This window comes from Panicum hallii, chromosome 6 (genome assembly GCF_002211085.1).
Source record: "Panicum hallii strain FIL2 chromosome 6, PHallii_v3.1, whole genome shotgun sequence".
NCBI lineage: Eukaryota > Viridiplantae > Streptophyta > Magnoliopsida > Poales > Poaceae > Panicum > Panicum hallii.
Window position 1 is genome coordinate 42,800,764 of NC_038047.1, and position 12,707 is coordinate 42,813,470.

Here is a 12,707-nt window from a genome sequence, read left to right on the forward strand (position 1 = left end):
CCCGCGTGACGTGGTGGCGGCCCACACGTCAGCGGGGGGTGCCGTATCTGGCGGGAAGCAACGACCGGATCGGGTGGACTACGCAGTTGAGCTTGGCGCGGCGCGTTTGAAATGGAGGTGGAAAAGTTCAGGTAGGAGTGGATACCTGGTATTACTGTCAGAGTGTCAGTGGGGGGAATTTTGGTCGGCGCCTCGCTGAGTTTTATAAATTAGGAAGAAGTACACAGGGCAATGGGAATCTGATGTGGGATCGTCGTGTGGTAAATATAGTATTCCTCTTAGGGGGCAAAAAGTAACTTTTACCTGATATTATCCTCATTTTGCTATGGTACTGAGCAACATTACGGCAGTCCTTTTGTTGTGAGGTCAGTGGACTGTGCTTGACGGGTACTCCTACATGTCACGCTTCTCACTCATTAGTGATGTCGACATGCCAACGTGCGAAGGGTTTCTTCGAGAGTTAATAATTGGTCTACGGGTCTTTAGATTGGCCCAAAATACTTGGGATTATTTGACCTGAGTTCGTACTCTTCGGAGAGCATCGCAGTCGGATGAATCCGTGTAAACATAGTTAAAGCCACACCTCATCTGCCATCAAGCACACAGACATACTGGCTTCTTCACCGAGTAGCACCAAGAAAAATGTTAGCACCGGCAGCAACCACACATCTACGGTTGCCCAGGCGCGGCGACAGAAGGAATGCTGACGGCGCAGCATCCCATCATTGGCAACATTATTCGATCCAATTTGATCCGTCCAGGATACCCCGCTGCGGTCAGTCCACGTTGCGTGCCCCCCACTTCGCCGCGAACCCGGGCTCAGCTCAGCTCACACGTGCTCCCACAGCTCCCCGCTACCCTCTCTCTCGCCTCCTTTTCGGGCCGGTCCACCTCACCGCTTGCTTGCACGCCGGGCGGGAGGACGAAAGCTCCGGCGACGCGGCAGGTGGCCGACAGCGGCCGGGGCTCCTGCGTCCTGCCCTGCCGCCGCCAGCCGGTAAGGAAGCGTGCCGCGTGCCCGCCCGTTCACCGAATCACAGTATCACACACACACTCAGCTGCGTGGTTGGTTTACAAGAGGAGATCCCAGGATGTCGCCCGAGCCATGCGATCACAGTCAGCACTGCTGAGTCAGCAGTGCAATTAGTTCCACATGGTTTCCAGATCCGGTCAGCAGATGCAAACAGACTAGCTAGACGGGATCGGGGTCCAGCAGGGGACTTGGCTTTCCGAACAGTTTCCATCCACGAGCTGGACCAGCACCAGCATCAGTATCTGCCCGCTAGCTAGACCAGCATGCTTGCCAGCTCCGGCGGATCAGAATTCTGGAAACAGCTTCAGGCACTGATAAGCTGCAAGCACAGGCACCAGATCCCAACCCCACTTGCCATTTGCATGTGCAGGTGAGTACTATGGAGTACATACAGGACATACACGGTGACCAACAGATCATGTTAGGGCTGACAGGGATCGAGGGCAAACGTACTTGGCACCTACGAGAACATAAAATGAACATCTTTCGCATCGTAGACATTGTACAAAGTTGCAGGTAGCACTGAAATGATGAGGTGGTTCCTTGTTTCATGGCCAATTCCTCTGTTTCATTTTACAGACACTGAGAAGAGACAGAGTCGAGACACAAAATGCCTACTAGGGTTCCTCCGCAGTAATTCTAGATGGCGAGGAGTTGCCCCGCTGTAATGTTACCTACAAGTATCAGGAGGCACATGGAGCGGGGAAGTCCTACAAGCTTCGGTAGTCCATGACAGTCACTTCGTCTTCAGGAGCATCAAGGTCTTGGTAGCTGCAATCAGGGTAAGACGAGAACTGGTGAAAAGGTGTACCAAAAAGACGAATAGAAAGTGCATGGGAAAAATATTTCTGAAACATCTATTGGTAGTTCCATCAACATTCAAATCCAGGGCGTAAAGCTTATACACACGCAAGAAATTTGCATTGTTAGCATACACAATGGAAGAACAATATCTGGAAAGACATCTCCTAGCCAAGCATACATATCATAATATCTGGAAAGGAATAATGATGTCAAAGAAAAGCTGGCAACAAATAATCAAGAATGCCTTTTTCTACCGTTCAGGATCTTCAGTTGCTATTGAACGCAATTCAGAATGTTGGAAATGAATTGTTTACACTGAATAGTAACGACTTCAGGGAAAACTTGTGCAAACTGCAACAAATTTGAGATATAAAGTACTAACCTTCGTATTCTTCGAGGATCATGCATATGAGGAGGCGGCGGAGCGCTGAAGATCGGGGATGGACCATGCATTGGGGGGCCACCACCCCTTCCTGCTTTCCTAGGATGTGGACCTCCAGCTGGCTCAAAAGGTGGTGGCCCACCCTGATCCCTCAACATATGCATGGCAACTTCCGGGGGTGCAGGAATAAATGGTCCTAGGGGACTGCAATGGAGATGAACTGACAATGAGTAAAACCAGTCAAATTTCAAAACAAGCAAGCTGAAGTTGCAGACTTACCCAGCACCAGGCACAGGCATTAGAATCGGGGGAGCAGGAATATCTGGAGGGAAGGCACCATGCATAATTGGATCACCAAATGAATCATATATAGCATCCTCAGGGTTTTCACCAGACCCATCACGTGGTGGTGAATCAACATTTCCGTCAAACCTACGATTCCCACGCTCATCTCTCAGCCGACTCTCTATTGGTGGCCTTTGCCTGCCTTTTCCCCTCTGAACATGGATCACTACAAAGAATTACACAAGAAAGCCACCAATTTGTAAGTGAGTACAAACTTAGTGACGAGGCTTACTGGAGCAGGTTGCTGCATGAGAGGTGTTCCACCAGGCGCCTTTGGATCACTGCATTCAAGATAAATGCCTCATAATCATCTTGCAATTTTAAAAACTGGCTTAATCAAAAGGATGAGAGTGCAGAAACATACTTCATATAGTTCTCAAAGTATATATCATCTCTCACTTTCGAAGTTAGCTCAACTACCACATCTGGATGCTTGAGTTTAAGATGCTTCTGGACAAACTCAGCAGCATGGAAAAGCTTAGTGCAACCCTTGGCTCCACAACCATACTTCCACCCATACTTCTCATCCCTTATTTTCCTCACATATGGATCCAAGACTTCAGTAGCAGCTGCATCAATCTTCTCCTTTGCTTTCAGTATTTCTAACGGATCCTGACCTTGAATCCTGTCTTGCCAGAATGAATCAAGTTTATTCTCCCATTCAGTTGCATTTGAGCTAGCCCCATTATATGTCCTCGCATCAGCTTTCACATGCCTAAGGCCTTTAGGCTCGTTTGTCTCAGACATACCATAATAATCCACACCATGAATACGCCATAAATAAGTAACAAGAGTGTCCAGCAACTCAGCACCTTCAAGACCCTTCACAGTAGATGATCCCCGTATTATAACAATTGGCCCCACTGAACCGTGTGACTTATCCCTGTCTGGCTTGTCATGGTCACTACTTGAGAGAACATTGTTCTCAATACCCTTCTCAGAATCAAGTTTACAAATGAGAGCTTGAGCTTGCTCAATGTCAATTCGGATTCGCCGAGCCTCGGAACTAACTGGGTGAGCCTTGGGAGCAGCATAGTATAAATCCTCAGGGCCATTTCCATGTTTCCCTTTTTTACCATCTGATGAGTCCACAAGATTTTTACTACTATTATTTCCCGATTTGCTTGCTGCCGAACCTGTTAACCCTGGGCCACTGCACAGTACCAAAAACGAATAATGATTAATACAAACTCTTGATGAGAGAGAGAGAGAGAGAGAATCTCACGTGTCCAGACTTCCACTCGGTAAATCATGGAAGAATTCATTTGCAGTAGTTCTTGCCAGTTCATTCCTTCTGTTTTGTAATAAAAGATAATTACAGCTCAGATGGGCAAGAACATCAAAGAAACAATATTGCAAAAATGCAGAACATTTGCACAAGGGAGACTAGAGTATGGCTGAAATAGACTAAGAAAGTAGCAAACCTTTCTATGACAACTTCAAGGTTTGTAGGATGGTACTTGTTTCTTAACCTAAAAGCACGGGAGCAAAATTAATAAGATACTGAAGAAAATAAGATAGTAAATCACAATGTTGTAATATAAAAGAACAGTTACCAATCTTCATCCTTATGGAGGTCAAAGTATGCTTTCTTCTGAGTTGTGATGTACTCTGACTTGTACTCCTCGTATCTATAAATATAATGAACTAAAATGTCAAACTGTTTCCACATCAACCATACATAAAGTGTACCACACACAGCATACATAAAGTGTACCCCACACACAGCAGAAATGATTCTTTAGATGAAAAGGGGCAAAGTCTGGTTCTAGTTGAAATATATGCCTGCCAGAAATTTGCACTAAAAAAAAGGAGGAAGTCTAGCACAGTGCACCTGCTTTGAGCTTCAACTGGTGAAACATCATCCTCGAGCTCCTGAATGAACTGCTTGTATGACATCAGACCTTCCCTGTAGAAACATCAGTGTTGCTCACTGGTTATTTCCCATATCGTGTTCGTGTCGAAATAAAAGTAATACTAGTAGCCAACAAAACTAAGGTAAAAATGTCAATTAGGTCCTCTGTTTCAGCAATACATTAATGTTGTTTCTCTTCTTTAAAATTAGCCAATTTGACACTACAATGCTTTCAAATCTGGTCCCCCTTCACCACCTTTAGAGAGATCAGAAACTAATATGCAAGTTCTATATGGTTGATCCAAGAGGAGTTGTGATGAGGATGAAAAAAATGAATTTGTAGTGTTTACGTGACATTGTCAGTGATGACTGATGACTATAAATCCTTTAATGCGACCATCTTTCTTCGATTATTTACTACAGACCGCATAGAGAGTAGACTGTCAAGAGTCCATTAGTCTTTAACGTTACAACAAATGGGATGTTTGGGTGTATACAGTATACTCCACCACATAGGTTCAAGTCCCCTTTGGCTCAAATTGGGTGTCTACTTTCCTCTCAATATGAAGTCACATAGTTCCTCCTAAGTGGTCTAGTCTTCTTTTTCACACTACACAGGCCAATCACATATTCACATGTACATGCATTACATCCAAAACTTCTTTTTGAGAGCTATTACATGCTCGGCTGCTCGTCGCTTCAATGACGGACCAATTAGTTCTGAAATGGTAAAATATGTAATATAGTGCAAACCATCATGTTGCAGGGTTTGTCGGCATCACCTCACACCACATAACATGGTGGCATCACGCTGTTACAGCACAGCAGCAGAGGGACTCAGCTCCATCATTCTGGAAGCTTGTTACTATCTGGGAGCACCGGATCATATGTGTTTTTGGGGGTGCGACATCAGATGTTTGAGCAGCAATGTGCACAGCATACGTCCTTGGTGCACAGTGAGTGCTAAGGAGTTATCAAAGCTTCTGCTCTGATCCTGCTGTTGATTTTTTTTCTTTTCTGTTGTGTGTGTGTGTGCGTGTGTTGGCATGTTTTTCTTATTAGTGTGTGTTTTTATGCTTCCCTTCTCCTTTCCTTTTTTTAGCAGCTCTTCTCACCCTTGTACTAGAAACTTAGATTCCTTCTATTACTGTGTGTTTGAGGAAAAGATATAAAATACATGGGTGGCACTTAAACTTGTCACACTGTGAACTCTAGCTCCACGATTCCCAAAATGCATCTTTGCCCCCCTAGTCGTGTCAAGTGATGCACCGAGCTCCATACCTTCCATGTAGGCACTTCTCAGCATTTTCTTGCTTGTGTGGCACCAACCTGGCATGCATTCCTCCTCTACTCCCTTACGTTGCGGCAAACTGGGAGGCCACTCATTCTCTCCCTCCTTTCCTTTTCTCTCACATCTCTAGCCACCCGGTAGTGGCGGCAGCCATGGAATCAGCCAGCATGGGTGTGAGGGCCAAAGGATCAGATCTGCCTGTTGCTGCCCGGTACGAGTCAAATGTGGCAACATGCAACGAATGGCCGTGTGGCGGCTCGTGGGGCTGAGGGGGTGAGCGTAGCACGGGACCAATTGAATGAGCTCGGTGGCACGGGGCGGGACCTAGGGAACGAGCTCGGTGGCACGGGTGGTCCTCACAGAGGCTGATGGAGCGATTCGGCGTATTTGGAATTGCTTTCCCTCATACTTTTCCGCGCCGTAGGGGTGTAGGGAACGAGTGCATGCCACATTGGTGCCATAAGCAAGAAGATGCTAGATGTGCCTATGTAGAAGGGTATGGACCTATAGTGCATCACTTCACAAGATTGTGGGAGGTGGGGGCAAAAATGTATTTTCAGATTTCATGGACCTAGATGACATAGTATGACAGGTTTAAGGCCCACCCATGTATTTTACTCAGAAGATAATATTAGAGCATCTCCAATAGGAGTCCTAAATTGGGTTCTATCTTGAAATATAGGGCTTAAGAGAAAAAAATAGCCTCCAACAGGAGTCCTATTTTACAAAAAACTGGCAAATCAATTTATGACTCAGTCTCCCAGGTCCTAGATATAGGACTCAATTGGTTGGGTCCTATCTCCCTTTTGCCACGAAATCTAACTGATAGAGACTTCTTTCCCCAATGCCTCCGCTCCAATCTTTCCCCAATTAGTTGTAAATGACATGATTTGAGACCCCGCTGTTGGAGTATAAGCTTTTTTTTGGGCCCTAAACACATCAAATATGTCCCTAATACAAATTATAGGACCCAAATATAGGACTCATGGTTGGAGATGCTCTTATGCAACTGCAAACCATGTACAATCCTGACAGGAGTTGCTCCCCAGAGGGTATATTTTCTCAGCAAAGAAAGGAAATAATAGAAGTACATGAAGCCAATCCAGATTTATATATGTACCTACGACCGTTCCCAGGGCCTTCATTCCACCCACCACGTCCAGAATCCGACCAATCTATACAAATAAGATTACAATTAAAGGAACATCACAACTAAGAAATTCTGTCCGTACATACTAAGTAGCTTGAACTGATAAGATACTTAGTAGCACATATGCTTTACTCAATGCCAAATTGTGTTTCTAATACCATATACATTTCAAGATTTTCTTAGAAAGAAACATGTGCTATGAGTTATGATCCAGCCCAAAGTGTATATATTGTGTTGTATGCTTGACAGACTTGGCAAAGATAACGAGAAGAAATCATATCAACTACAGGTATAATGAACTAGATCAATGCTACCTTTTCAATCTCCTGTTGAGCTTACAACTTAGTATCTGTATTAAATATGACATCTAGCTGATAATGGTAAACCCAGCTCATTAATTCATACCTGGTGCACGATTCACATATCGACCATCACCACCTCTTCCTCCTATGCCACCATGACCGTTTCCATACCTAGGACACAAAAGGCAGCAACTTCAAAAACTGACACAAAACTCAAATCAATGGGCAATAGAAAAAATTGGAGACTAAGATTTTTTTTAAAAAGAGCTACCAAACATCTACAATAGTTGCAAAAAATCAAGAAATATAGTTGCTTCACATGAAAAAAGGAGCACCATAAGCATTTGAATACACAAATTATTAAAAGTACATTCAGTTGACTAGAAAGCATTGTCATTGCAGGAAGCTTCAGCAATTGATGGAACTGTAGCCATTCAGTATAGAAACCACAGAACAGTCTCCTAATGTAATGAAGCAAGGCCCTTAGCCAAATAGCCTAGAAATCGTAAAACTGTAACAGTCATTTTCTCTTACTTTACTCTAATTCTAACACCACTGTTACAACAAATAGCACGCACGGAAACCTCATGTCACAGTATCGCGCTGCAGCGTCCAATCAGCATAGCTAAACCAAACAAAAACTGCAATACCAGTACACACCAACCGATTCCAAGTGACAACGACATGCAATGCACCTAGAAAGCTCTGATCTGCTCATGTCAACTATCAAGCTAAACTCTCCATCCGCCCACTCTCTTCCTATGCCACCATGATCATTTCCATACCTAGGAGAGAAATCTCAACAACTACAAAAACTGCCACAGTGCTCAAATCAATGTGCAAGGGGGGAAGAAACCATCGGACAACAAAAACATCAAATATTTTACTTCCTTTTTGCTTATAGCTACAGACCGCCTAGAGTTCTCAAATGGGGAAAACAAAGCCATGCAGACAAGGTTGTGAAAGGATATTACAGTTGCAACGCATCAACAAATATGCTACCTTCACGTTGACAAAAAAGGGGAGGGGGACATCATAAGAATTTGAATATACAAATTATTGATGGCATATTCAGTTCAACAGAAAGCACAGTCACTGCAGGAAGCTCAGGTCACTGATAGTGTTAAAGGGATACAGGAGCTAAAACAGAGGAACTAAGAATCCCTAATGCGATGGATCCTCACATCGCAAACTGCAAAGCCGCAACCTCTAATCAGCATAGCTAAACCAAGCTAAAACAGTGATTGCCAATAAGAACCGACCAACTACGACCGACCGCAACAAGCAGAACACCTAGCAAGCTCTGATCTGCTCGCTCTCAGCTACCAGCTAAAACTCCCGAATCCGCCCACTCACCTCCTGTCGTCCTGGTCGTGCCCTCCTCCGCCGACTGGCCCGAGCCGGCGCCGGTCGAACCCGCCGCCACCGCCCTCCTCCCTCCGATGCCTCTTGTGCGGCCCCGGCGGCGGCGGCCCGGGGGGCGGCGGCGGGAGCACGGGCGAGGCGTGGCGGCGCTTGCGGTCGCCGCCGCCGCCGCCGGTGGGGGGAGGGGACGCGTCCGCGTCCTCGGCCATGGCTGCGCGAGGCGGGATCCTAGCTAGGGCAGCCTCGCCTGCCTCGATCTGGAGGGAGAGCCTCCCGGGTCGGGTCGGCTCGGGAAGGGAACCAACCGGAAGCGGAAACGAAGAGCCCGGAAGAGGGTGGTGGGTGGGGGTTCTGGGGACGCGTAGTGAAATGTCCCCTGAGTCGTGTCCGCGCGTGGGGTCCGGATTGACTTGCCCCGGTGAGGCCTGCCGGTGGGCCCGCTCGTGTTGTGGGTCCCGGTTGGCAGAGGGATGCGACTTGGTCTCACCCTACTTGGCCTTCATGGTTTTGGTTGAAAGAAAACAGTGCGGACGGCATATGAAGATCTTTCGCATAAAGTATAGAAATTCGATGCCTTTATCTTTATCTTAGTCTGAAGTGTTAAAGTGTCTTTACGACAAGCCTACGTAGGAGTAAAAGGTTTTGCAAAGGTAGATAATTCTGAACCTAAAAAGTTCCATTTCGACTTGAGGCTTCGTTTGGAACATGTGAATTTCATGACATTCTTTCAAGTTTCAAAATATTATTATGTTTGCTGCAAAACTTCACAGTCTTTTCCAAATGTTATTACCTGAATCTAAAACATTCGTGCAATCCAAACAGCAAAACATGAGCCGACTTTTCGGCGGACTACGACTCATGGACCATGGGTCATTGCAGGTGGGTAGCACCAACAAGGCAACACTATCATTCTCATGGAGAAGAGACAGCATCACCGGTGAAGGAACTTGTTGCATGAAGAGCTCACGGACAGTGTGTGCTTTGATGCTACCGTCCTGCTCAAAGATGCCCCCAGTTTGCATTATTGCGAGCTGGGCCCGTTTGAGAAAGTGCACGTGCAGCAGTATTGCAAACTTGCCAATATTGTGGACACGCGAAAATTGAAAATTATTGCCAATTTCACTAGACATCGGAACAAAATAGCATAATGATAACATCAAACATCTAGTGAACCAAGGTGCGCAGTTTTCTTAAGATTCAAAAATCTATGCTGATAACCAGCCAGAAAGCCAGAAATCGATTATTTCCTCTACGCCAACAAGATTGTCCAATTTCCTCAAGCAGCAGCCGCATAATCATCATTATTGATATAGCAACACGGGCATACATACAATCTTTGCCGCATGTGGAGAGAGATTATCATCTCATTATTAGCAACACAGCCGCCGTTTTCAGTTCTCACCTATGCCTGCTTATTGCTACATTACATAATCCCCAGTCCTTATCCGATTGCAATGAAACCTTACAGCATTTGAAAATTGAGTGAAGCCAGCTTCTGCAACCTTCTTCACTCTATTTGCTGCTCGTCTTGATTATCTTGTGGAGTGCTCTCTTGGCTTCCTCTAGAGTCAGAACCTTGTCAGGTACATCAAATGCTAGCCTCTGAATATTGAACTGCACAGAAGAACAAATTTAAGAATTTGAAGAAAAACAAATGTTTTTAATTGGGAAACAGCAGCCTCATGGTTGGCAGTAAGAAACTTTAGCATATATTTTACCTGAGCACCCTGGCGAACCCGTATATCTATGCCTTTGCTATCTACTGATATAACAGCAGCGTCATCAACCTCCCCTTCTGATGACAAGAACTCTCGAAGTGGTTTAGAGAAAATCGCATTCAACTCCTACATGAAAGGTATGCATCAGAATCGCTTGAGATTTTACTGTTCTAACCAATGAATGGCATGTAGCTAGCCAAATGAACAGGATAACTTCCTGTGATCATTATACCATAAACAAGGTATCAGTGATCTGGTATCTACCTTTAAACTTTGCTCGGCACCATCAACTGCTACCTTGTCAGGTTGAGTAGTTTCGTACTCCTTAACATCTACCCATGCAACAGTTCCAAAGCCTCCAATGAAGTATATATCACTGTAATTTGTGTGTATAATTTGTCAAAACTACTAACTTAAACATGGCCAATGACAATCAAAAGAAAACGCTTTTTGTTGAACAGGGAAGCACATATTTCAAGATGTGTGTTATAGAAACTGCAGCGCTGAACTCAAATGATAAATGGATAGCAAAACACGCAACAATAGATAACATAACCAATCAGAAGTCCAGACCTTATGTTGTGCATCCTGTAATAGTAAAAATTTCCCCACTGTTGTGATGCCCACTGCTGATGTTTTGCTACATATTGCTTATGGGCCCATTCCTAATGATCGTGAATAATCAGTCAGTTCAACAAAGTTCTAAAAAAAGAATGGAAGAAAAAAATATGACCCAACACTTCGCATTAACTGTTTTGAAGACACATCCTACATTCCGAACTCAAATGTCTCAAGAGCATGAAAAAGCAACTACTCCCTTTACGTCCATGAGAAAGTGTTACCGAGCCAAATAATAACAACTCAGCAGGAGTTACCAATTAGGGGCATTTGACGTTGGAAAATCTCATAGTCCAGTTGCTTCACAACAGGACTCAAATGTCAGAAACCACTATCATATATGACTAGAAATGCCAGTAATCAACGGAAAAGTAAATACGTAACTGATTGCAATGTCAAACAATAAAAGACAGTTAAATAGAAACCTGTTGGTCAGCTGGCAAAGGGTAAACATCACCAAATATTGTGACTCGTGCATTCGACAGTCCACTCCATCCAGGCACCTGTGAAGAAGGTACACATGGTATTACAAAGAAGGACATTATACTCCACATCTCCAATAGGAAATATTGAGAAACCTCATACCTGGACAACAAGCGTGCATCTTGGATCTGACAGCAAGTTCCTCGTATGGATCGCTAAGGGTGACAGCGAAAATATTGGGTCTGTAAAATACACCAAAAAGTTACCTACAGGGATCTAACAGAATGTATCATTACTATCCAAAAGTCAGCCAAGGAGGCAACTCACGGCCCATTGAGTCATTAGCGAAGTCGACAAGTGAACCAAATGGATATCCAGTGCGGCGATGATGCATGCCAGACATGACAGAGCACAGGTGAGCAAAGCGTGCCTGGTACACAAAAGTCAAGTAAATAAGAGAAACACGAGACTTCATATGGCGTAAGAGAAAGCTCAAGAGGTTTTCTAGTATAAGCTACCTGTTCCATCAAATTGCGAACAGCCAAAGCCGGTGGGGGCAAACCATGTGCAAAAGTCGCGCTCTGCACGCCACCTGATATAGGTGTTCTAAACAGGCCTGCTCTGGATCCACTCGAGTCAGTGCTAGTATTGGTTGATGAAGCCTTCTGCGACTTGTCAGCCGTGATTGGTATAACTCCATTTTGACTTGAATCACTCTTCAGCTGTCAAGCTAGAATAATCAGCTATGCATGGCAGACCAAATGGTGAATCGAACTGGATATTGACTTGGTGCAATGCTGCTCTTTTCGCAACAGGACAAGTATTTCTTGTAAAAAAGAAACTCCACCCGGGTCATCTCGTAAACCCCACGAACCAGTTACATTCACACCGAGCTATCCAGCATCTAACAAAACAGCCTAAACGCAAGCCAATTTCTTCCAGATCCGTCCCATCCAGGCTACCACCCATACACCCGGGAGAACCACTGACTCGTGTCAGCGCCTCAGGGGAGACTATTATTCACAGGCTCAGAGCAGCTGTTACCTTAAGGACGGGTGACCCGTTGGCGGCGGGGGCGGCCTGGGCTTCGTCCTTGCCGCCGCCGCCGCCGCCGGCCGCGGCGCGGAGGGGAGCGCAGCGGCTAGGTCGGAGCGCGAGGGACTGCGGCGCCAGGCGGGAAGGCTGGTGGCGAACCGGGAGAATGGAGGAGGAGGGGGCGGTGCCCGCGAGAGCCTCCATTGGGTTAGGGAGGAGGAGGGGAGAGAGAGAGAGAGAGAGAGGAACCTTCAGAAAGGCGGCGGGCGACGGAGGAGAGCGAGAGTTCGGCGAGGCGGCTATAGAGAACACGGGGAAAGGGGTTTGGCTTCGGGATTTTTGGAGGTCGAGGTCGCGACGAAAAGGGCGACGTGTCCGGTCCGGGA

The 12,707-nt window shown here is 45.7% G+C and overlaps 2 protein-coding genes across 2 annotated transcripts; both read right to left on the minus strand.

Annotated features, from left to right (window-relative positions):
• Positions 1-1,486: 1,486 nt before the first annotated feature.
• On the minus strand, positions 1,487-8,896 carry LOC112896663 (serrate RNA effector molecule-like). The gene is made up of 12 exons (XM_025964716.1): positions 8,519-8,896; positions 7,266-7,333; positions 6,831-6,885; positions 4,399-4,473; positions 4,121-4,195; positions 3,989-4,036; positions 3,790-3,858; positions 2,929-3,717; positions 2,797-2,845; positions 2,499-2,716; positions 2,220-2,423; positions 1,487-1,804 (listed from the first exon to the last, which is right to left on the minus strand). Exons 1-12 carry the CDS (start codon positions 8,734-8,736, stop codon positions 1,744-1,746), a joined length of 1,929 nt encoding a protein of 642 aa, XP_025820501.1. The 5' UTR covers positions 8,737-8,896; the 3' UTR covers positions 1,487-1,743.
• Positions 8,897-9,735: 839 nt separating this feature from the next.
• On the minus strand, positions 9,736-12,629 carry LOC112896664. The gene is made up of 9 exons (XM_025964717.1): positions 12,331-12,629; positions 11,805-12,008; positions 11,614-11,716; positions 11,449-11,528; positions 11,289-11,366; positions 10,819-10,910; positions 10,510-10,621; positions 10,246-10,371; positions 9,736-10,141 (listed from the first exon to the last, which is right to left on the minus strand). Exons 1-9 carry the CDS (start codon positions 12,523-12,525, stop codon positions 10,040-10,042), a joined length of 1,092 nt encoding a protein of 363 aa, XP_025820502.1. The 5' UTR covers positions 12,526-12,629; the 3' UTR covers positions 9,736-10,039.
• Between the last annotated feature and the right edge of the window lie 78 nt (positions 12,630-12,707).

What these genes read in the sequence shown, in the direction of transcription:
- LOC112896664 (XM_025964717.1), bottom strand. Translation starts at nt 12,525, where the DNA reads ATGGAGGCTCTCGCGGGCACCGCCCCCTCCTCCTCCATTCTCCCGGTT. An exon ending in GATGCACGCTTGTTGTCCAG is followed by an intron (nt 11,367 to 11,448) that starts GTATGAGGTTTC and finishes CCTTCTTCACAG; the next exon opens with GTGCCTGGATGGAGTGGACT. An exon ending in GGGTTCGCCAGGGTGCTCAG is followed by an intron (nt 10,142 to 10,245) that starts GTAAAATATATG and finishes TCTTCTGTGCAG; the next exon opens with TTCAATATTCAGAGGCTAGC.
- LOC112896663 (XM_025964716.1), bottom strand. Translation starts at nt 8,736, where the DNA reads ATGGCCGAGGACGCGGACGCGTCCCCTCCCCCCACCGGCGGCGGCGGC. An exon ending in CCAGTTGAAGCTCAAAGCAG is followed by an intron (nt 4,196 to 4,398) that starts GTGCACTGTGCT and finishes TTATATTTATAG; the next exon opens with ATACGAGGAGTACAAGTCAG. An exon ending in TACTTTGAGAACTATATGAA is followed by an intron (nt 2,846 to 2,928) that starts GTATGTTTCTGC and finishes TCTTGAATGCAG; the next exon opens with TGATCCAAAGGCGCCTGGTG.